At 46.7% G+C, this 25,756-nt stretch overlaps 1 protein-coding gene and 1 pseudogene across 1 annotated transcript; one reads left to right on the top strand and one right to left on the bottom strand.

The window, feature by feature from the left end:
- The window catches only part of LOC119331899, an 11,203-nt pseudogene extending 6,421 nt beyond the window's left edge, over window positions 1-4,782 (bottom strand).
- A 17,716-nt stretch (window positions 4,783-22,498) lies between these two features.
- On the top strand, window positions 22,499-24,891 carry LOC119331897. The gene is made up of 3 exons (XM_037605076.1): window positions 22,499-22,668; window positions 22,793-24,134; window positions 24,221-24,891. The coding sequence occupies exons 2-3, from the start codon at window positions 22,888-22,890 to the stop codon at window positions 24,336-24,338; spliced, it is 1,365 nt and encodes a 454-aa protein (XP_037460973.1). The 5' UTR covers window positions 22,499-22,668; window positions 22,793-22,887; the 3' UTR covers window positions 24,339-24,891.
- The last annotated feature ends 865 nt before the right edge of the window (window positions 24,892-25,756 follow it).

Below are 25,756 nucleotides of genomic sequence, written 5' to 3'. Positions count from 1 at the left end.
AAAACGACATCGGGCAAAGCCCGTCGACGGCTGGCGGCGGCGGGATCCGCCCCGCGCGCGTGCTCTGGTCCTGCCGCCCCCTCCCCTCGTCCGCATCGGGGGCTTCCGGATCTGGCCTGATGCTTCCATCTGGCCGCTCCTCGGGGTCGGCCGACTCCCTCCTTTCAGATCGGGCCGGCGCGCCGTGGCTGCGGGCTTCTGGCACCCTCGGGTGGCTCCGGTGGCCTGGCCTCGAGGCTGCCTCGGCGGTGGTTCCACCCGCCGTTGCCTACTAAGCTGGGCGCGGCGTCCCCTGCTCCACGCTCTTGCGCAGGCCTCCGCCGCCTCCCGCCCTCAAGCTCGCGTCATCGACCGCCTGCTGTGCACTCTGCGTCTCGTCTTCCGCAGATCCAGTTGTCGCGTCTTTCGCTCCCACCTTGTTCGTCGTTGTCGTGCTCCTTTGCGTGCTTGCCAAACGAAGGTGGCGTCGTGGCTCCTGCTCCTTGGAGCCCTCCACCTCCCAGTTCCCTCGGTGGGCTGCAGCTGTCTTGTAGCCTTTCCTGCTGGGGGCGTCGCACCGGTGCTCCTCACCGGTGGCCTCGGCATCAAGGGTGCCTGCCGGCGTCTCTGCCGGTCGGATTCACCTGGATCTGGGGCTGTCCATTTTTGGCGCTACCCCGCGCTATTGGCGGCTGCTCTGCGTCTCGTCGCGTAGAGGATGTGACCGGGGTTTGGGAGAAATCCATGGTCGGCCGGCTGCTGCTGGCCGAGACAGCGGTGACGCTTCCCGTCGTTCCCATCTTGATGGCGTTGTCTTCAACCCCCGATCTTGTGATGTTTTGGGTGTGCTCTGTGGTGTTCTATGCTTGGTGATGCCCTTCGACTATACGGGTGGCACATAGGTGCCGTGGCGCCGTCTCGGCCCGGCGTGACCGTTCGAATGCACCCCATGACACAGGTGTGTCGCGGCGTTGTGCAGTCTTGGTTGCCCGATGCTTTTCGATTGCGTCGACGGTGCAGTGTCATGGTTTAATCTTGGCTCGCTGCTGCAGTTCGAGTGCCCGTGGTGGCCCTTTGTTGTGTTGTTTTTGGTGTTCTATGCTTGGTGGTGCCCTTCGACTACGCCGGTGGCACACAGGTGCCGTGGCGTCGTCTCGGCCTGGCATGACCGTTCGAATGTACCCCATGACACAGGAGGTGTCGCAGTGTTGTGCAGTCTTGGTTGCCCGGTGCTTTTCGATTGCGTCGATGATACAGTGTCATGGTTTAGTCCCGGCTCGCCGCTGCAGTTCGAGCGCCCGTGGCATCCCTGGTTGTGTTGTGTCCCCCCTCGCCATGTGTTGTCTGTGTGTTGTTTTTTTATTATTTCTCCTTCTTGTATCCCCTGTACTTCTGGTTCACTTGAACCCTATCTTGTATTAGGCTGCAAAGCCTATAGGCAACAGATGAATACAATTCAGGTGGGGAGAATTTCTTCTCCCCCCCCGGTGACATTCAAAAAAAAATATGTTCCTTACATTGAAGAGACTTCATCAAAGTGGAGAGAGGTATCAAAATGGAGTCAAATACGGGTAAAAAATCCACTTGGTGCGTCACCAAAAGTACGGTCTTGTCTGATAGAGCAGTCATGACATATTCCTGTTACAAAGAGCTTTGTCAAAACAGTTCATAATCAAATAGAAATACAATCAGCATCTGCTGATATGATCCTTACATTGAAGAGACTCGTGGCTGTATGGGCATCAACAGCACTGAAAGGGTCATCAAGAAGATAGATGTCTGCATTTTGGTATAGTGCACGAGCAAGTTGGACGCGCTGCTTCTGACCACCACTAAGATTTACTCCTCTCTCTCCAATTTGAGTGCAATCTCCATATGGCAACATCTCAAGGTCCTTGACCAACGAGCACCTCACGAGTGTGTTGTGGTATCTTTGCCTATCCATCGACGATCCAAAGAGAATATTGTCTTGCACAGTTCCTATTTGGATCCATGCATTCTGAGAAATATATGCTATTTTCCCACAGACTTGGATCTGAAATGTTTATCCAAAGATAAATAATTTTATATTAAGCTGTTAGAAAAAAAATGAATTGATGAACATACTTCATGTTGGCAAATATTGTCAACCATAATTTTCACAACAACTTTGCAAACCGAACTTGACGCTGCTGTTGACAATAGGCTATGTTTATCTTAAACATATAGTATAAATATCTAAATTCTGAGTATGGATGCTATTTCATTAGAAGATGAAGTTAGTAAGAAAAAAACATACCGCGCCTTCAGTTTTGGGGACCTATCTGAGTACAGCAGCCAAAAGTGTCGACTTTCCTGATCCAACCTCTCCACAAATTGCAACCTTTTCTCCAGCTTTGACTGCGAGATTTATATTCTTTAGAGTTTGTTTTGATGTATTCTCATCCCACGAGAAGCTACACGAATTCATCGATATAGGGTAATCAATGCCACCATAATATTTCTTCCTAACTTGATCGTTTAGCTCAGGTGCATCAAGGAACTTTGATATCCGAGTGAAAGCAACCTTAGCTTGTATCACAACTGCAATAACATCCGGTATGGTCCTAACTGGGTCTTGCACGAGACGTAGAGTTGCCACAAAGGTGAATACATTGCTAGCATCAAGAGGGATTTTCAAAAGATAGCATGTTACAAAGGTTGCCACAGAAACCAAAGCAGGAGAAGCCCAGAAAAGGAAACTGTTGTATGCCCTCCAAAGCTGGAATGTTGACAACCACTTGTACTCAACTTCCCTCAACCCCTCGATGACCTTCTTGAAGTGGCCTTCCCATGCATAAAGTTTCAAGACCTTCATATGAACTAGTGATTCAGACATTGCCTTCAATCTCACATCTTGTGCTTCCATAAGTTTACTCTGAAATTTGTGTTGGAATCTGGCTAGTGGAGCGTTGCAGAGTACGGTGAGAATGATGACAACCAATGATGAAATCATTGCAGCACCAACCGCATTGTATAGAATTGCCAGAGCAATGCAAAGCTGAACAATTGTTGTCCATGTTTGATGGAACCAATATGGGAATTCCCCAATCCGATAGGCATCGACGGTCACATAGTTCATAATTTGTCCAGAAGAGTGCTTCATTTTTGCGGAGTTTGATAGCTTCTGTTGTTTCTTATAAATAGCTGCTGACAGGAGTGACCTCACCTGCAGTCCTAATCTTCGAGTGCGGAAATACCACTGTCTCTCCGACAATGATTCACAGCATTTGCAGACGAACAATAATGCAGCCAGCGCATAGCTTTCGTATTTAAAGGTCCCTTTCCCAAGTGATACATTGATGAATGCCTTGAGAATTACTGGGCCAGTGGATAAGGTGAGAACCTTCAGCAAAGCAAAGAAACCCGAGACCATGATGGCACGCTTGTGACAAGAAACGATAGTCCAGAAGAATGATGGTGTGGCGTGCGCCGGCGACTGCTTCCTGCAATTCAGCTTCTCCATGAGCATCGAGTACTGGTTTCGTGCTCGATCTGTGGCGCCTAAAAGAAGCATGTCTTTGTCCTCAAGGGGATTCTCATAGCCCATCTTAATTAGAGGATTCAACCACCAAAACGACATCTCGCTGAAAAAACCAGCAGTAGCAAAGGGAGTGACCTGATGAGCCTCAGAATCAGCTGCCTCACCGTCTGTCTCCTCCGTGTCGAGGGGCTTGTATAAACCATTTCCAATTCCTCCATAGCCCTCTTCGTCATGGCTGTGCTGGACGCCATAAATGAGGAGGACCACTTCACCTTGTAAGTACAGAACATCCAAACAGCCCTTGACAGTTATCATCTTCTCTGCAACAATAACAACAACTGAAGAAGAACAAACGAATGCTGCATAGACGGTCAGCAAGACCGGCCAAAACCAGACGAATGCCGCTCCAAGAAACCGAGGCCTGATGCTGAAAGCCAAGCTGGTAAGGATCAGATTCAGTCCCTGAGATAATGTGATGAGCCACCAGTGTGGAAGGTAAACAGCAAAGGCATCCTGACTGAAGTTACTCCCCAGCATCCACATCCCCAGCCCGAGATAAACCAAACCCAGGCAGGCACTGAAGGCCACAGCAGCCAAGTGCAGCGGTGAGCTGAGACTGACGAGCTGCCGTGCAGCCGCTCTGCTCTGTGGAATTTTGACAAGCACCTGGAGTGCGAGCACAAACCCGAGCAGCGCGGCGATGCCGGTCGCCACCAGATGGTTCGTGCAGGTGGAGGAGTCGAACATTTGCTTCAAAGCGCATGAGATGGCGTCTTGGCCGGAGCATATCGGGCTCCCACACAAGCTCGTCACCCAGGAAGAACCTGGAATGTGGTTATAGAGTATTGGAGTCAGATGGCGTTGTCGGATTTCAGTGATGCAGCATGAGGAAGCTGATTAGTTGAGGAGAGAACTTACTTGTGAGGGAACCCATCTGTTGATTCGAGACGGATCAGCAGCTCCTGTTGCAGGCCTGCGCCAATCATGAAGATGAAACAGGTTAGGACAGAAGAACAGATGCTCTGTTTCATGGAGGAACAGACAGACAAAGAGCAGACCACGAGCAGCATCACTCGCTGGAGTCTAAATCCGATGAAATTATTCCAGGGGAAACCCCAGTGCTTGCTGGGAACAAAAGGAGTCAGAAATCCAAAGGGGAAGATCGACGGCGATCGTCAGTCGGCATTCGACATGGAAAGCAACAAATCCACCGGGTCATGTTTCAAAGAGCTAAGCAAGCAATGGTGGAAAGCGTTGACCTCTCTAGCAGTAGCGCGCGCCCCCCTCGACCTCCTCCGCGGCGCGAGCTTGACGAAGGAACAAGTTGCTCTTAACGTCAATGTGTGCTGTTTCGCTACGGGGACGCCCGAAACAGTACAAGTTGGACGTGCGTGGGCAGTCCCATTGATACTGTTTGTCATATTTCTTTTAAGAACCCGCATTTCCAATGACAACCCGCAATAATCCTCCATCCAGCCGCGGACAGGGATCAGTCCGTGGACCGTAGCCTCATATATTTTCACAGCAACTTAAATCAACCGGATGAAATTAAAAAATAGACAAATTTTGATATAAACATGACGGATTTCATTGAAAGTAGGATAATTTGTACATAAAACCGAATGATTCGTCCGGTGAACTAAAAACCCAAAACTAAAACCCTAAATTATCATATACTTCATGGTGAACTCGTAGGTCACTTGCCTGACCCGGTGTCGGAGTCGGAGTCGTCAGGCTTGGGGCGGTGGAAGGTGGAGACGTCGCGGCAGGGCTTCCCAGCTGCCGCATGACGCTCGCGGATGATCCTCTCCGCCTCCTCCTGCCGTGCGCAGTGCGGCCACGGCCACCGAGCACGTGGGCTGGGGGGAGGGCGGCGGTCGTTGGAGGCGTCGTCGTTGACGGTGGCGGCGATCTCGGTGAGTGACCATTCCTCGCCGTATCTGGCCATTTCCCCGTCGAGGAGGCGGAGACGGCGCTTGGCCATCTCCGACTTGGTCACAGAGCGATCCAGGGCCGAGGTGTACGCCAGTTCCGAGTCCGCCGCGATGTGTAGCGGCGGCGGGATATCTGAGTCCACAAACTTGGATCGATGCACGGCGTTGCGGCTGTCCCGCCGGCGCTGCTCCCAGCCGGTGTACTCTTGCGTCGTCATGGCGCTCCGAGACGACGTCGAGGAGCCGTCCCTGTGAAGGTAGTGCAGAATGCGCCCACACGCCTTAGACTGGGGCGGCGGCGAGCGACGCTCCTCCTTCACGACGCGTTGGGGCGGCGGCGAGCGACCCTCCTCCTTGTGTACAGACAAACGGATACCAACGGAAAACGTACCTTCTCCGCATTCGCGTTGCGTGTGGGGAAACAAGAAGTTGGTTTGTCCTGATATTTTTGGTCACACGTGTTCCTGCTTTCTTTTAGTACAACAGTTGAAATCTGCCCTCCATCCATCAATTTCTTCGGTTGGAGCGTATACTAGGGTTGTATACTTAAATATCAAGCCGTGGATCGCGAGGACGCTATAGAATTCCCTTTTTTCAAAAAAAAGAAACTCCCCGGCCTCTGCATCAGAACAACGCATACAGCCACATTTATTAAAAAGTAAATAAGGTTTAATAAGATCTTAAAGTCTGAAAACAAAAAAGAACGGCTAGCTCACACAGAGCCTCAACGCCGATAACAAAATGCCCAAGAAGCCACAACCGGCTGGCAAAATAGAAGATAGGTAAACTAATTGTCTATCCTATTACATGACCGGCCATCCAAACCGGTTGAAAATATCCCACGCTACCATCTCCCACAGGACAGATCCAGTAACCAAACGCTCCCTGGCCTCCGTCGGAGTGAGTAAGGACCACATACGGATCAGCACAGTAGACCAGGATAAAACCTGCAAAAAATGAATAGTTGTTGTTATGTTAAAAGCCAAATCATTTTTGCGGTTCCAAATTGCCCATAACAACGCACATACTCCTACATGAATGTGTCTAGCTATTTCGGACTCTATCCCAGGAAGCCATGTCCCGAATAACATGTTGACCGAAGTCGGAGGAGTAATGTTAAAGGCAATTTGCACAGAGCGCCACAAAACTCTTGCCAACGGGCAGTCAAAAAGAGGTGCTTGATAGTCTCGTCCCGATCACAGAAAGTACACCTAGTAGAACATGTCCAGTTGCGTTTAACCAAATTATTCTTTGTTAAAATTACTTGTTTATGGACGAACCACATAAACACTTTAATCTTCAAAGGAACCTTGACTTTCCAAACATGTTTGAAACTAGGAATAACACTAGAGTTAATGATATCGATATACATCAATTTGACTGTGAACTCCCTAGATCTAGTAAGCTTCCAACACAACTGATCGGGCTGAGGAGCTAACTGAACCTCCATCAGTCTACGCACCAAGTGAAGCCATGTTTCCCATCGTTCGCCCACAAGCACCCTCCTAAACTGAATATTGAGGAGAATTGACTGCATAACCGTGGCAACAAGAGCCTCCCGACGCTGAACAATACGATAAAAGGACGGATACTGAATCGCCAAAGGCGCATCACCAAGCCATGTATCCTCCCAGAAGCGAGTGGTGTTGCCATTTCCGACAATAAACTTAGTTCCCTCTGACCGTCTCTGATTATCTTGGCCTCTCTTTGATGCGTCATGGCCTTTTTCTTTCTCCAGCTTGCCCATTTAGCCCCTAGTAGTGAACAAGTTTCGCAAGTCTTGTCCTACCTAGCGGATGAAACTTCTCTGTACCTTTACTAGGCGCCTTCTCTAAAGAACCTCTCCTTTTTTCACAAGCGAACAAACGCCATGCTACCAACTCTGAACAAACGCCGTGCTACCAACTCTCCCAACCAAAATGGGACCTCCAAGGAGAAAATGCTCAGCTGGTCTTCCAATAATTCTCTGATCACATGTGCAGAAATTCAATCCCTTTGGGGCACATGAAAAATGCAGGGATTTCATACAGGATGGGTTGAACCTGTATGAACTGCAGCCTGTATTGCGGGATATGTGTTATACAACTTATCCATTTATGGGTTAGTGGAGCAGAAACTGTTAGAAGGGAGAGAGAGAGAGAGAGATTGTTGTGGAATATGATGCATGTATTATTGAGCCTCGAGGGCGAGTATATATTGAGTACAAGACTAGGAGGGCAAGAAGCCTCTCCTAGAGATAAGGTAGGAGACAGATTACAAATATTAGACTACCAAATACAAGTAACCCAAATATATCTCTAACAGAAACATCGATCAGGCGTAATAATCGTATAACAATAAATACACAAATATAGTTCATCGTTTTGCTCATCCACGGTAGGTGGTAACACTGCATGGGTTATTTGGTTCCTAGCCATACTTTGTCACATATTGTCTACTCGAGTTAAGCAAGTGTGGTCAAACTAGGTTGGTATTTGGTTCTATCAGCGCACAATGCAAAAAATAAATATGTGAGAAATAAGCTCCATGTTGCACATATAAAAAATGTGGCAAGATTTTCTAAGACAAGCCAAAGTGTGGCTAAATATTTTAAACACATAAAGTAAGGCAAATGTGATGAAAATTGTGTAACAAACTATGACCAAGTTAGTCACCAACCAAACTGGCCCACTACGTTAGCGAGAAAAAGACAAGAAAACTCGATAATCTATCGTGCACATTTGCATAGGTGTGGCAGCTCTCGCGAGGTATCAAAAAAATTTGTTAACCGGTATCTGGTGCACCGGTGCTTATGGTGCGTTCAGTCTCGGATGCACTTATTAAAATATTGAAAAAAAAGTAGCATGTTGACACGTCTATGTTATCACAAAATTCAAAATGTAAATTAGATATTAAAATTACAAATCTGACGGTGAATAGCATTTATATAATATAAGTTTTGCAGAAGATTTGCCCATTATCTCTATTGATTACAATTTTTCTTTTCTTGTATCTCAAGCAATGCTTTAAAGTTTGATTTGAAATTTTGTGACAACATATACTGATAATTTGCTGGCGTACTAAATATTTTTTCCAGATTTCCCTAACGTTTTAAATGGTGCAAGGGAAGTTGGGTGCGTCTAGTGCAGCAGGTATCCCACGGGCCGGTGCTGACATATCGGGCCTCTAGTGCAAAATAACGATATGAGCTAGTATTTTTACTTTATTCATCACAACAACAACAAAATTCCGAGGAGAAATTTCGATCTATCCATCAGCTGTCAAGGTAGTACAAAGAAACACCAGAAGTACAAAATTTCATCCAAGCCAGGTCTGTAGACGGCCTAGCTACGTCTACAAAGCACTGGAGCAAGTCGAAGGCGTGTCGCCGTCATCGTCCCTCCCTCATCAGAGCAACCCCTGCCGATGAAGAAAGTGTAGATCGGAGGATCCAACCTGTAGACACACGAACACAGACGAACGAAGACCGGATCCACGTGGATCCACCGAAGACCAACGCCGACCGAATCCCATGAGATCCGTCAGAGACAAACCTCCACACGCTATCGGGCGATGCTAGAAACATCATTGGAACGTGGGCTAGGTAGGGAGAACCTTATTCCATCTACATAGCAGTCGGGGCCCCGCATCTCTGAGTAGGACACAAACCCTAACAAAACTAAAAAAAATTAGAAACCGAAGCTCTCCCGCCGGCAAGGGTTAGGATCCACCACGCCTCCATCGCCCTAAGACCACAAGAGACGAGGTAGACCAACGGCGGCACCGAAGGGAGGCACGAGAAACCCTAACACGCCGGGTGCAGGTATGAGCGGCTGCCATAGTATGGGAGCCACGAGAAGATCTGAGACCACCCTGCTGTGATTGCTAACCGACAAGGTACGTCATCAGAACAATATTCATACAAGTATATTGTAGAAAATGGAACTTTTATTGGAGATACTTTAGAAAACTATGCATGTAATTTACCTTTTACAATAGATAGTGTAGGTTGTATCAGTCAAGACAACAAAACTACGTCCAACGAGTGATCCATCAAGTTGGCCAGCCGTGGCCCGGACTTGTTTTTTATTTTAGCATGTTTGGATTGTTGAACCGTGTTCTTTTTTGCTTTGTTGCATTGTTGAATTATTGAATTGTGGTGAATGTTGTGTTATATCATCGTGCATGAATGACATGCATTTGAGGTTTAAATAAGGAGTGTGGCTGCCATGGGGGGCGCCCGACACTGTCTGTGGACGCGTCCGGGCAATGCCTGTGGTAGGCGGATTTGCCGAGTGATTTGCATTTTCATCCCCTCCGGCGCAAAGCTGACCAAACGGGCCTGGACAACTAGGCCAGTCCGCGAGCACGCCGGCAGCGCCCGCCATGGGCCAGGCTCGACACGGGCTAAACGAGATGTGCCCTGCACACAGCATGTCTGGGGCCGTGCCTGGGCCTGGAGGCTAGGCATGTGGACCGGCACGTCATGACCCATTTTTTCATATTTTTCCTTTTTGATCTGATTTTCTTTTTTGAGCATTTTTTCTGAATTATATATGTAATCAGCCTAATAGGCCTAAAATGGCCCAAATACAGCCCATAAGGCCGAACTGCTAAACAGACCAGTGTGCTAAACGGGCGAACGTGCCTGCCCGATTAACTAGGCGGCAATTTCGTTTGATATTATGCTGTAAAGCTACATGGTTGTCTCAGAAAAAGGTAAAGCTACAAGGTGCTTCTAAAAAAAGCTCTGGCGTGTGGATCAAAGAAAAAAGGCGTTTCTTCAGTGTTCCATGGCGGCGTGCCTCCATCCCCTCCGGCCTCTCACCCTGGCACCGGAGGAAATCACGAATGGCCGCACAAACATCCTGTTTCAGAAGAGACAAGTGTCTCTGATAAAACAACGCAGGCAAGCCGTCCGGCCCCGGTGCTTTCGTCGCTCCCATCTGAAACAGTGCTTGTTCAATTTCCTCATCCGAAATGGCAGCAGTAATATCGCCATTCATGTCGTGAGTGACAACCTCATCAATAAGCCCAAGGATCCTATCCGTTCCGGTAGGCCCCTCCGAAATGAATAGGTTGGCATAAAAAGATGCTGCCATAGCTCGCATCCCCTCATCCATGGTACATTTGCTGCCATCCTCCCTCTTTAACCACGAACTGTGTTCTTTCTCCTTCTATGGCTGGCTTGGTTTTGAAAGTAACGAGTATTCTGGTCACCCTCCCGCAGCCAGCCCACTCTAGATCTCTGTTTATACATGATTTCCTCCCGTTCATATAGCTCACGCAATTGGCCCTCCAGATCCCAGACCTCGAGTGAGGTTCCAGAGACGAGTGCCCGCTATCTTGCATGCCCAAGGTCAATCTTGCGATTCTTAATATGCCGCCTCACAGATCCAAAAATCGTTCGGCCCCAGTGCTTCAAATCGCCAGTCACTGCCTTCAGCTTCTCGCCCATACTCATTGCACCCAGACCATTAGCCGCCACATTGTTCCACGCCTCAGTAATCATAGCATCGTATCCCTCATGCTTAGTCCACATCTCCTCATACATAAATCTCCGCGGACCATTCTGTCTGGCGTCGGGAGCCGTCTCCCTAGCCCGCACCAAGATAGCATTATGGTCAGATTCCTCAGTAATGATGTGTTCGACAGAGGTGTGAGGGAACATGCTCAAAAAGCCATCGTTACACACTGCCCGGTCCAATCTGACTTGGACATTGTCGGCCCCCTCTCGTCTGTTATCCCACGTAAACGGATACCCGAAGTAGCCCATGTCGGCAAGACCACAATCAGCCAGACACTCTCTGAAGTCATCCATTTGCGTAAAACTTCGCATGTTGCCACCATGTTGTTCAGTCAAAAGAAGTGCCTCATTAAAGTCCCCCACACAATCCACGGTTGATCATCCTGCCTTCTGAGATATCTCAAAGCATCCCATGATTTAGAACGAAGTTCTGTTTTAGGCTCCCATAGAACCTAGTGATTCTATAGGCCTTGCCCTCGAAAGCAACCACGACATCTATGACATATTGGCACCAAGGCCGGACTGTCACCTGCGCATTGTCACGCCACCAAAGAGCAGTACCACCACTCCTTCCCTTGCAATCAACAGCCACCCCCTCTTTGAACCCCAAACTCCACTTCAGTTTCTCCAAGGCCCTAGCCGTCTTTTTTGTCTCACTTAAAAACACCACCGCCGGGTTATACGATCGTACCAGGTCTCTGAGTTCGCCAACTGTCGAGTCCAACCCCAATCCCTGACAGTTCCAGGCCAAGATATTCATTGCTCTCGGCGGCCCCGTTCATCTGGGTCCGCCGATCCATCATCCTTCTCAGTAATGCGGTCAAACACTGAAGACGTCTTGCACCTTGTATCACGAATGAACCCATCACTAGTGCCCTGTCTGTCCAGTTCCCCCTTGGCCACCCACATTTGCTTTGGTCTTCTTTTTCTACTGTCCAAATCCATCCTTGAAAGAGATGAGTTGCCCTGCTGGTAGTTGCCCTCCATGCGAGGTTTCCGAACATAGTAACCTTTACGTCGACTCCTCTCCTCATGCATAACGGGTCCGCCATGCATAAAGGGTTTGCCCAATCTGTCATCCTCATAAGCCCGGTGGCCCTGGTATCTATCCTCATATCCATCAAAAACATGTCCAACACTGTGGTTCTTTCCCCTCATATCCCAGTTACCTTCCCTTTCAGACTCCCTACGCCGGTAGTGACCTTGCTCAATCAATTTGTCCCGTAGGTCCCTCTCCTTCTTCTGATCAAGACTCAGCCTAAGATCACCTCCACGAGCATAGGTCGCTCGGTCCTCGCCTACTCTGGGTGCAGAAACACCCTCCCCATCCTGCCCGTAGCTCCCGCCAGAGCGGGTAGCTACAGACGAGGTAAAATCAGTGGACAAATTCCTTCTTGTAGGCACTTCCCTCGACCGTGGAAATTCCTTCCTAGTGCCATATGTTGGGGAACATAGTAATTTCACAAAAATTCCTACGCACACGCAAGATCATGGTGATGCATAGCAACGAGAGGGGAGAGTGTTGTCTACGTACCCTCGTAGACCGACAGCGGAAGCGCTATGACAACACGGTTGATGTAGTCATACGTCTTCACGGCCCGACCGATCAAGCACCAAAACTACGGCACCTCCGAGTTTTAGCACACGTTCAGCTCGATGACGATCCCCGGACTCCGATCCAGCAAAGTGTCGGGAAGAGTTCCGTCAGCACGACGGCGTGGTGACGATCTTGATGTTCTACCATCGCAGGGCTTCGCCTAAGCACCGCTACAATATTATCGAGGAGTATGGTGGAAGGGGCACCGCACACGGCTAAGAAAACGATCACGAGGATCAACTTGTGTGTCTATGGGGTGCCCCCTGCCCCCGTATATAAAGGAGTGGAGGAGGGGAGGGCCGGCCCTCTCTATGGCGCGCCCTAGGGGAGTCCTACTCCCACCGGGAGTAGGATTCCCCTTTTCCTAGTCCAACTAGGAGTCCTTCCATGTAGTAGGAGTAGGAGACAAGGAAGGGGAAGAGGGAAGAGAAGGAAGGAGGGGGCGCCGCCCCTCCCCTAGTCCAATTCGGACTAGTCAATGGGGGCCGCGCGGCCTGCCTCTCCCTCTCCCCTAAAGCCCAATAAGGCCCATATACTTCTTCCCCCGTATTCCCGTAACTCCCCGGTACTCCGAAAAATACCCGAACCACTCAGAACCTTTCCGATGTCCGAATATAGTCGTCCAATATATCGATCTTTACATCTCGACCATTTCGAGACTCCTCGTCATGTCCCCGATCTCATACGGGACTCCGAATTCCTTTGGTACATCAAAACTCATAATATAACTGTCATCGAAACCTTAAGCGTGCGGACCCTACGGGTTCGAGAACAATGTAGACATGACCAAGACACGTCTCCGGTCAATAACCAATAGCGGAACCTGGATGCTCATATTGGCTCCTACATATTCTACGAAGATCTTTATCGGTCAGAACGCATAACAACATATGTTGTTCCCTTTGTCATCGGTATGTTACTTGCCCGAGATTCGATCGTCGGTATCTCAATACCTAGTTCAATCTCGTTACCGGCAAGTCTCTTTACTCGTTCCGTAATACATCATCTCGCAACTAACTCATTAGTTGCAATTCTTGCAAGGCTTATGTGATGTGCATTACCGAGAGGGCCTAGAGATACCTCTCCGACAATCGGAGTGACAAATCCTAATCTCGAAATACACCAACCCAACATGTACCTTTGGAGACACCTGTAGAGCTCCTTTATAATCACCCAGTTAAGTTGTGACGTTTGGTAGCACACAAAGTGTTCCTCCAATAAACGAGAGTTGCATAATCTCATAGTCATAGGAACATGTATAAGTCATGAAGAAAGGAATAGCAACATACTAAACGATCGAGTGCTAAGCTAACGGAATGGGTCAAGTCAATCACATCATTCTCCTAATGATGTGATCCCGTTTATCAAATAAGAACTCTTTGTCTATGGTTAGGAAACATAACCATCTTTGATTAACGAGCTAGTCAATTAGAGGCATACTAGTGACACTCTGTTTGTCTATGTATTCACACATGTATTATGTTTCTTTTTAATATAATTCTAGCATGAATAATAAACATTTATCATGAAGTAAGGAAATAAATAATAACTTTATTATTGCCTCTAGGGCATATTTCCTTCAGTCTCCCACTTGCACTAGAGTCAATAATCTAGTTCACATTGCCATGTGATTTAACACCAATAGTTCACATCATTATGTGACCAACACTCAAAGGGTTTACTAGAGTCAATAATCTAGTTCACATCGCTATGTGATTAACACCCAAAGAGTACTAAGGTGTGATCATGTTTTGCCTGTGAGATAAGTTTAGTCAACGGGTCTGCCACATTCAGATCCGTAAGTATTTTGCAAATTTGTATGTCAATAATGCTCTGCACGGAGCTACTCTAGCTAATTGCTCCCACTTTCAATATGTATCCAAATTGAGATTTAGAGTCATCTGGATCAGTGTCAAAATTTTCATCGACGTAACCCTTTACGACGAACCTTTTTGTCACCTCCATAATCGAGAAACATATCCTTATTCCACTAAGGATAATTTTGACCAATATCCAGTGATCTACTCCTAGATCACTATTGTACTCCCTTGCCAAACGCAGGGCAGGGTATACAATAGGTCTGGTACACAGCATGACATACTTTATAGAACCTATGGCTGAGGCATAGGGAATGACTTTCATTCTCTCTCTATCTTCTACTGTGGTCGGGCTTTGAGTCTTACTCAATTTCACACCTTATAACACAGGCAAGAACTCTTTCTTTGACTGTTCCATTTTGAACTACTTCAAAAATTTGTTAAGGTATGTACTCATTGAAAACTTATCAAGCGTCTTGATCTATCTCTATAGATCTTGATGCTCAATATGTAAGCAGCTTCACCGAGGTTTTCTTTGAAAGAATCCTTTAAAACACTCCTTTATGCTTTGCAGAATAATTCTACATTATTTCCGATCAACAATATGTCATTCACATATACTTATCAGGAATGTTGTAGTGCTCCCACTCACTTTCTTGTAAATACAGGCTTCATCGCAAGTCTGTATAAAACTATATGCTTTGATCAACTTATCAAAGTGTATATTCCAACTCCGAGATGCTTGCACCAGTCCATAGATGGATCGCTGGAGCTTGCATATTTAGTTAACACCTTTAGGATCGACAAAACCTTCTAGTTGCATCGTATACAACTCTTCTTTAATAAATCCATTAAGGAATGCGGTTTTGTTTATCCATTTGCCAGATTTCATAAAATGCGGCAATTGCTAACATGATTCGGACAGACTTAAACATAGATACGAGTGAGAAACTCTTATCGTAGTCAACACCTTGAACTTGTCGAAAACCTTTTGCGACAATTCTAGCTTTGTAGATAGTAACACTACTATCAGCGTCCGTCTTCCGCTTGAAGATCCATTTATTTTCTATGGCTTGCTGATCATCGGGCAAATCCATCAAAGTCCATACTTTGTTCTCATACATGGATCATATCTCAGATTTCATGGCCTCAAACCATTTCGTGGAATCTAGGCTCATCATCGCTTCCTCATAGTTCGCAAGTTCGTCATGGTATAGTAACATGACTTCCAGAATAGGATTACCGTACCACTCTGGTGCGGATCTCACTCTGGTTTACCTACGAGATTCGGTAGTAACTTGATCTGAAGTTACATGATCATCATCATTAGTTTCCTCACTAATTGGTGTAGTAGTCACAAGAACAGATTTCTGTGATGAACTACTTTACAATAAGGGAGAAGGTACAATTACCTTATCAAGTTTTCTACTTTCCTCCCACTCACTTCTTTCGAGAGAAACTCCTTCTCTAGAAAGGATCCATTCTTAGCAACGAATGTCTTGCCTTCGGACCTGTGATAGAAGGTGTACCCAACAGTCTCATTTGGGTATCCTATGAAGACATATTTCTCTGATTTGGGTTTGAGCTTATCAGGATGAAACTTTTTCATATAAGCATCACAATCCCAAACTTTAAGAAACGACAACTTTGGTTTCTTGCCAAACTACAGTTCAGATTGTGTCGCCTCAACGGACTTAGATGGTGCCCCTTTTTAACGTGAATGCAGCTGTCTCTAATGCAAGATCCCAAAACGATATTGGTAAATCGGTAAGAAACATCATAGATTGTACTATATCCAATAAAGTACGGTTATGGCGTTTGGACACACCATTACACTGTGGTGTTTGAGGTGGCGTGAGTAGTGAAACTATTTCACATTGTTTTTAACTGAAGGCCAAACTCGTAACTCAAATATTTTACTTCTGCGATCATATCGTAGAAACTTTTATTTTTGTTACGATGATTCTCCACTTCACTCTGAAATTCTTTGAACTTTTCAAATGTTTCAGACTTGGGTGTTTCATCAAGTAGATATACTCATATCTGCTCAAATCATCTGTGAAGATCAGAAAATAATGATACCTACTGCGAGCCTCAATATTCATCGGACCACATACATCAATATGTATGATTTCCAACAAATATGTTGCTCGCTCCATTGTTCCGGAGAACGGAGTCTTAGTCATCTTGCCCATGAGGCATGGTTCGCAAGCATCAACTGATTCATAATCAAGTGATTCCAAAATCTCATCAGCATGGACTTTCTTCATGCGCTTTACACCAATATGACCTAAACGGCAGTGCCACAAATAAGTTGCACTATCATTATTAACTTCGCATCTTTTGGTTTCAATATTATGAATATGTGTATCACTACGATCGAGATCCAATGAACTATTTTTATTGGGTGTGTAACCATATAAGGTTTTATTCATGTAAACAGAACAACAATTTATTCTCTTACTTAAATGAATAACCGTATTACAATAAACATGATCAAATCATATTCATGCTCAACGCAAACACCAAATAACACTTATTTATGTTCAACACTAATCCCGAAAGTACAGGGAGTGTGCGATGATGATCATATCAATCTTGGAACCACTTTCAACACATATTGTCACTTCACCCTTAACTAGTTTCTGTTTATTCTGCAACTCCCGTTTCGAGTTACTAATCTTAGCAACTGAACTAGTATCAAATATTGAGGGGTTGCTATAAACACTAGTAAAGTACACATCAATAACATGTATATCAAATATACTTATGTTCATTTTGCCATCCTTCATATCCGCCAATTACTTGGGGTAGTTCCGCTTCTAGTGACCAGTCCCTTTGCAGTAGAAGCACTTAGTCTCAGGCTTAGGACCAGACTTGGGCTTCTTCACTTGAGCAGCAACTTGCTTGTTGTTCTTCTTGAAGTTCCCCTTTTTCCCTTTGCCTTTTTCTTGAAACTAGTGGTCTTGTCTACCATCAACACTTGATGTTTTTCTCGATTTCTACCTTCATCAATTTCAGCATTACGAAGAGCTTGGGAATCATTTCCGTTATCCCTTGCATATCATAGTTCATCACGAAGTTCTACTAACTTGGTGATGGTGACTAGAGAATTCTGTCAATCACTATTTTATCTGAAAAATTAACTCCCACTTGATTCAAGCGATTGTAGTAACCAGACAATCTGAGCACATGCTCACTAGTTGAGCGATTCTCCTCCATCTTTTAGCTATAGAACTTGTTGGAGACTTCATATCTCTCAACTTGGGTATTTGCTTGAAATATTAACTTCAACTCCTGGAACATCTCATATGGTCCATGACGTTCAAGACGTCTTTAAAGTCCCGATTCTAAGCCGTTAAGCATGGTGCACTAAACTATCAAGTAGTCATCATATTGAGCTAGCCAAACATTCATAACGTCTGCATCTGCTCCTGCAATAGGTCTGTCACCTAGCGGTGCATCAAGGACATAATTCTTCTGTGAAGCAATGAGGATAAACCTCAGATCACGGATCCAATCCGCATCTTTGCTACTAATATCTTTCAACTTAGTTTTCTCTAGGAACATATAAAAATTAAATGGGGAGCAACATCGCGAGCTATTGATCTACAACATAGATATGCTAATACTACCAGGACTAAGTTCATGATAAATTTAAGTTCAATTAATCATATTACTTAAGAACTCCCACTTAGAAAGATATCCCTCTAATCTTCTAAGTGATCACGTGATCCAAATCAACTAAACCATATCCGATCATCACGTGAGATGGAGTAGTTTCATTGGTGAACATCACTATGTTGATCATATCTACTATATGATTCACGCTCGACCATTCGGTCTCCGTGTTCCGAGGCCATATCTGTATATGCTTGGCTCGTCAAGTATAACCTGAGTATTCCGCGTGTGCAACTGTTTTGCACCCGTTGTATTTGAACGTAGAGCCTATCACACCCGATCATCACGTGGTGTCTCAGCACGAAGAACTTTCGCAACGGTGCATACTCAGGGAGAACACTTCTTGATAATTAGTGAGAGATCATCTTAAAATGCTACCGTCAACCAAAGCAAGATAAGATGCATAAAGGATAAACATCACATGCAATCAATATAAGTGATATGATATGGCCATCATCATCTTGTGCTTGTGATCTCCATCTTCGAAGCACTGTCATGATCACCATCGTCACCGGCACGACACCTTGATCACCATCGTAGCATTGTTGTCGTCTCGCCAATCTTATGCTTCCATGACTATCGCTACCGCTTAGTGATAAAATAAAGCATTACAGCGCAATTGCATTGCATATAATAAAGAGACAACCATATGGCTCCTGCCAGTTGTCGATAACTTGGTTACAAAATATGATCATCTCATACAATAAAATTTAGCATCATGTCTTGACCATATCATATCACAACATGCCCTGCAAAAACAAGTTAGACGTCCTCTACTTTGTTGTTGCAAGTTTTACGTGGCTGCTACGGGCTTAAGCAAGAACCAATCTTACCTACGCATCAAAACCACAACGATAGTTTGCCAAGTTGGTGCTGTTTTAACCTTCGCAAGGACCGGGCGTAGCCACACTCGGTTCAACTAAAGTTGGACAAACTGACACCCGCCAGCCACCTGTGTGCAAAGCACGTCGGTAGAACCAGTCTCGCGTAAGCGTACGCGTAATGTTGGTCCGGGCCGCTTCATCCAACAATACCGCCAAACCAAAGTATGACATGCTGGTAAGCAGTATGACTTATATCGCCCACAACTCACTTGTGTTCTACTCGTGCATATAACATCAACACATAAAACCTAGGCTCTGATACCACTGTTGGGGAACGTAGTAATTTCAAAAATATTCCTACGCACACGCAAGATCATGGTGATGCATAGCAACGAGAGGGGAGAGTGTTGTCTACGTACCCTCGTAGACCGACAGCGGAAGCGTTATGACAACGCGGTTGATGTAGTCGTACATCTTCACGGCCCGACCGATCAAGCACCAAAACTACGGCACCTCCGAGTTTTAGCACACGTTTAGCTCGATGATGATCCCCGGACTCTGATCCAGCAAAGTGTCGGGGAAGAGTTCCGTCAGCACGACGGCGTGGTGACAATCTTGATGTCCTACCGTCGCAGGGTTTCGCCTAAGTACCGCTACAATATTATCGAGGAGTATGGTGGAAGGGGGCACCGCACACGGCTAAGAAAACGATCACGAGGATCAACTTGTGTGTCTATGGGGTGCCCCCTGCCCCCGTATATAAAGGAGTGGAGGAGGGGAGGGCCGGCCCTCTCTATGGCGCGCCCTAGGGGAGTCCTACTCCCACCGGGAGTAGGATCCCCCTTTTCCTAGTCCAACTAGGAGTCCTTCCATGTAGTAGGAGTAGGAGAAAAGGAAGGGGAAGAGGGAAGAGAAGGAAGGAGGGGGCGCCGCCCCTCCCCCTAGTCCAATTCGGACTAGTCAATGGGGGCCGCGTGGCCTGCCTCTCCCTCTCCCCTAAAGCAAAGGCCCATATACTTCTTCCCCCGTATTCCCGTAACTCCCCGGTACTCCGAAAAATACCCGAACCACTCAGAACATTTTCGATGTCCGAATATAGTCGTCCAATATATCGATCTTTACGTCTCGACCATTTCGAGACTCCTCGTCATGTCCCCGATCTCATACGGGACTCCGAACTCCTTTGGTACATCAAAACTCATAATATAACTGTCATCGAAACCTTAAGCGTGCGGACCCTACGGGTTCGAGAACAATGTAGACATGACCAAGACACGTCTCCGGTCAATAACCAATAGCGGAACCTGGATGCTCATATTGGCTCCTACATATTCTACGAAGATCTTTATCGGTCAGAACGCATAACAATATACGTTGTTCCCTTTGTCATCGGTATGTTACTTGCCCGAGATTCGATCGTCGGTATCTCAATACCTAGTTCAATCTCGTTACCGGCAAGTCTCTTTACTCGTTCCGTAATACATCATCTCGCAACTAACTCATTAGTTGCAATTCTTGCAAGGCTTATGTGATGTGCATTACCGAGAGGGCCTAGAGATACCTCTCCGACAATCGGAGTGACAAATCCTAATCTCGAAATACACCAACCCAACATGTACCTTTGGAGACACCTGTAGAGCTCCTTTATAATCACCCAGTTACGTTGTGACGTTTGGTAGCACACAAAGTGTTCCTCCGGTAAACGGGAGTTGCATAATCTCATAGTCATAGGAACATGTATAAGTCATGAAGAAAGCAATAGCAACATACTAAACGATCGAGTGCTAAGTTAACGGAATGGGTCAAGTCAATCACATCATTCTCCTAATGATGTGATCCCGTTTATCAAATAACAACTCTTTGTCTATGGTTAGGAAACATGACCATCTTTGATTAATGAGCTAGTCAAGTAGAGGCATACGAGTGACACTCTGTTTGTCTATGTATTCACACATGTATTATGTTTCTTTTTAATATAATTCTAGCATGAATAATAAACATTTATCATGAAGTAAGGAAATAAATAATAACTTTATTATTGCCTCTAGGGCATATTTCCTTCACCATACCCATCGGCTCCATGTGAGCTAGCACGACTGGTACTGGTACTTGCAGCTCCTCCAGCCGAGGCATCTTTTCCAGTAGTATTTCTTCCTGGTGAAGCACATAACCACTCCCCCCCAATGAACAGACGCATGCTCGGGGGGGGGGGGGTACAGATCCCACCCAAATGCACAAGCCTCCCATAGTCAAAGCAGAAATGAGGAATTTTCTCATAGTGAAAATCAAACCATGTCCCTTCCGTATCTTCCTTTGATTTCTTCAGGTTGAAACAATGGATAAGGGGTTCAAAAACCGAGATCGTGGTCCTCACCCGAAGGTGCTGGCCACGGGCAATGTCGTCATTATCCGTGTCATCTTCATCGCAGTTCCCAACCAATTGCCAAGAGCTCTTCCAAATTTCTCAGTTCTTTTGTCAGGTGGCAAATCACTCACGCAAACCCAAATATCAATCTTATCAAACACCATCTCCGATGGCCTCACCGCCCCTTCATAGTCCTTCATGATCAGTATAGAGAAATCAAACTTCCAAGGCCCATTCTGTAACACATGCTTCCAATCGCCCTCACAGCCAAAATGAACAACAAAGATGTTGGATCCCATATCCCTGAACTTCGCCTCCTTATGCAAACCCCAAGCCCGGGGCAAGGTTCTCTCCAGGACAGATTTCTTCATTGGTTTTGAGGCACATATCTTTCCCACAGTCGACCATTTCGTTGCCTTGGGGTGAGAAAGATTAGAATCTTCGAAGACAAATCCATCGGCCTCTTTATCAAGGAGAACCATCTCCCCATCCTCGCCGAAAGGCTAGCTGCTGGATCTGGGGTCTTGCACTCCGTCGGCGACTTAGACGCCCCCGGCCTGCTGACTCCCCCAGCTTCTTCGTCGGAGTGGCCTCAGCCACCGCCTTCGTCGAAACCCGGGGCACATGACTCTCCGAACCGGCAGTTGCCATATCGCTTGCCTTCTCCGCCATGGCTCCGCCCCTGGCAGTAAGCAGCGTCGCCGACCCGCGTCGAGGATGCGCCTTCGCAATCCCAGCCGCCGTCGAACCCTCGCCACCCCCAGCAGAAAACCCTAACCCTAGCGCTGGAGCACGATCGCCCTGCGTTCGCCCCCAACCGCCTTAGTGCTTTCCCTGTGGTGGACCCCGTGCACGCCCTCATAATACTTCTGAACCGTGACATAGTATCTCCTGTACAATTATACTTTTGCGTATACATTTCCTTCCTTTTAGTACACTGTAGTTAATTAAGATTTGGTGTGTACCTTTTAAATTGGCTCAACACTGAAACTAAATTAAAACCAAATCAGGTTTTTTTAGACAATAAAAACAAATCAGGTGCTAGTCAATCTAAGTTATCAAATTTTTGCCAACCCGGCGGCTCCAAACCAAATGGAGGCCCAACAATTTTGCTAAATTTCGGATAGGTACAATGGTTTTAATCCAGACGATAATAACTTCACCAAAATTTTGGTCATGCCCTTGCTTTGGTCATGCCAAAATTTTGGTTGGGCTAATCGGGGCACAAACCAAACACACCCTCAGTAGTGTTAACCTTGACTGGAGTATTGTCAAAAAAAAAAAAACCTTGAGTAGTTTATTGTCCAGAGCATGGAGAATTGACGAATGATGACCCCGTTGGAGCACCGGAATCGCCGTCAAATCTCATCCCGAGCAGTAGCAGGGGGCTGCCTCAATCCCCTCCGGCGGCGTGCCTCCATCCATCCCCTCCGGCCTCTCACCCCGACAGAACACCGGCGGCCGTAAGTTTCTTCCTCACCTACCTCTTTCGTAGTTAATTTCTTCCCGATTTTCCGGATCCGCGACGTCTTAGGCTTCTTCCTCCCTCGGATTTCCCCGTCACTCCTCGGATTGATTCCCCTGCAGTTCAAGTTCCGGCCGGTGTCGGAGACGAAACGGCCTATATTTAGATGGAGGAGAGGGCGGAGGAGATCTGAGCAAGCCGAGGTTGCGCGCGCGCGATGGGGAAAAAGCTACCCCCTTCTACTCCGGCCTCGTCATGGACGGAGACGGCGGGAAGGCGGCGCAAAGGCCCCTCCTTGGCCCCGCTCTCTGCCTGCAAGCGCCGGCGGACCCCTGAGGCAAGCGGCTGGGCTTCCCTCCCCACCGATGTAGTTCACCTCGTCACCAGCCGCCTGCTGGCCGACGACGTGGTGGACTACATCGTCTTCCGGGCCGTCTGCTCCGGCTGGCGCAGCTGCACGAGCGACGCGCGCGACCCCACCCTGCGCAAACCGGACCTCCTGCCGCGCGGCTGGGTCGCCCTCTGCGACGTCGACGGGGTACGCCCGGACGACGCCGGCGAGATCAGCTTCTTCCACACGCAGACGGCCAGGCGCCTCCGCGTCCGCCTGCCGGAGCTCCGGCGCCACAGGATCGTCGGCTTCACCCAAGGACTGATCATTCTTCTGAACAAACGCACCACCGCCGTGCGGGTGCTGCATCCCTTCACACGGGTCGTGGTCGACCTCCCGTCCCTCGTCCCCGTGTTCCACGCAGCCGTCAGGAACCGGAACTCTCTGCTTGACATGAATGCCGCGGTCTGCAGCGCGTCCGCGACCTCCATTGCCGTGGTGGCCTGGTTCCCCTGGACGCGCGTGGTGATCGGCGCCGAGGCTGGCCGCCCAACTTGGGAGGTCCTCCACCGAGGGCTTTTCCTTAGGAGCATCCTGCCCTTCCAAGGAAGGCTTTACGCCACCGTCGCCATGGGTGGCTCAAGAGAGATCATGCAGCTGTACCCGAGATCACCACATCCTGTGCTTGCTCATGTTCCAAATGATTTCGGTAATCCGAGCCTATGCAACTACTTCCTCGTAGAGTCCGGTGGACAAGTGCTGCTTGCTGTCCACCATTTAACCGGGCAACATTGTGGCGTGGAGCCCTTACAGCAAAATGCCTATAGGCTATTTGCGTTGGACATCGACCGCGGTGAGCTGATCCCAGTGAACTGCCTCGGTGGCCACGCGCTGTTCCTCAACAGGGATCGGTGCCTCTCTGTTTCGGCGAGGGACCTCCCATCTGTGAGCAGCAATTCCATTTACTTCTCTTTGCACCGTGACCCTGTTGTGGTGCACTCCATAAGGACAGGTTTATCTGAGCGGCTAGCAGTGTCATGCCAAATACATGACGGGAAGGATAGGATCCGACCCTCCATGCGCCCTCTCACCATTGCCGACCATCTTCTAACCTACTGCCATCCTCATGAGTGGTAAGTCTGTTTTTTCTTAATTTTTCTTCTTTGCATCTATCATGTGTGAAACTAACATTATGATTGTCTTCTCTTCCCCTATGAAGGACAAAAGGACTCATGTTTCATGAGTACCACTCTATACCTGAATCTTTCGAGGAATTGACGACGAACATCAAGGCAAAAAATTCTGAACTACGGATTCCTCGCATTGCGGTTCGTTGATTGGAAGGAAGAAACAGGGCCACAACACTTCACACTAGCCAGTGAATAATGCCAATAGACAGTCGACCCATAATTCCCTTGCTGGCTCAGTTGGGATCTTTGTGTGGCTAGGTCAATTCGTTGGTGGCTCCCAACGCAACGCGCACGAATCTTTTGAATTTGGTTAGGCAGCAGTTTGTCTATGCTATGCATATAACGGTGGTTCATATCTGAGGTCTGGCAAATAGATTGGATCTGTCGAACATGGGCTCATTGCAACCTATAAGGATATAAACAATGTGATAATTATCGGATTCACTTCCCCTTCAATCTGCATGCTGTTTAGGATCAAATTGCATATGATGTTTGTACTTGAATGAGGCAACTTGCGATTAGCAGAATCCTACTAATGTCTCTGTTATCAGCATTTATGGCCTTATTTTGATGTTTTTAGACCATATACTCGTATGACTGAAGAGCCTTATTATCTTTTTCTGTATGTGAATAACAATGCTGAGTTGTGGAAACATATGCAGAAGGGCGAAAAATCTGGTGTTTGTTTGGATTCTTGAGACATCGGCATGTTTAACTATGATTATGTTCAAATATATCGGCTGTTAGGATAAGGAAAAAAAATCCAACCTCAACACAATCTAAAGGTGTGCTGTTCTCATGAAGAGTTGTTGTATTTTATCATGTAAAGTAGCTATTTATGTTGTAACCTGTAGCACAACTTGTCTTGGTTACTGACGGTGCTAAAGGAAAAATGTGATGATTAGAAGTTGTGTCCGTTGGTAACCTCTGAGAAATGTCTAATCCTTGTGGAAATTTTGTTGGAAAAATGTGATGTGAGGAGTACATATCTTTTGTTGGAAATTTTATCTCTTGTTAATACTTGCTAAAATATGCCCTTGTTCTTTTTTTTAGGAATGAACATATTCTAGTTAGAATTGGTGCCCAGCAATATGGCTAGTACCACACCACCCAAACCGAGAAAGAGACAGGTGCCCTCACAGCATCTCTAGCAGACCCTGCATAGCGAAAATGTAAAACGGAGTGCTCGGCCGGCGCAGGAATCAGATGTGTTTTTATCTGAATTTGACACATATGCCACATATTTAGAATTACTAATTAAATATAAGATAAAATTTCAATCTTACAATACCACAATCATCCAAATTACAATAATTATTGAAATCACCGAAGCAAACTAAATAATTCAATACAAAACTTGTCCCGAATACAAATCACACATGAATTAACTGAAATGAATGCAAAAATGGAATGTGTTACCGCCCAGCCCTTTGCCAATAATGCTCAATGAGATCCTCCTGAAGCTGAAAGTGGGTGTTTGCATTTTCAATCTCCCGATAGGTCTGAAAAAATGCTCTAATGCGGTTAGGGTCTCTAACTTGTTTGACACGGCTACCCACATTGTC

Source organism: Triticum dicoccoides, chromosome 7A, assembly GCF_002162155.2.
Source record: "Triticum dicoccoides isolate Atlit2015 ecotype Zavitan chromosome 7A, WEW_v2.0, whole genome shotgun sequence".
NCBI classification, from domain to species: Eukaryota; Viridiplantae; Streptophyta; class Magnoliopsida; order Poales; family Poaceae; genus Triticum; species Triticum dicoccoides.
Note: the sequence above shows the minus strand (reverse complement) of the source record. Positions and strands in the feature narration are given on the sequence as shown.

Bases quoted from the DNA above. Each gene is read 5' to 3' on its own strand.
- LOC119331897 (XM_037605076.1), top strand. From the start codon at position 22,888: ATGGGGAAAAAGCTACCCCCTTCTACTCCGGCCTCGTCATGGACGGAG. The intron at 24,135-24,220 runs GTAAGTCTGTTT...TCCCCTATGAAG, and splicing joins TACTGCCATCCTCATGAGTG to GACAAAAGGACTCATGTTTC.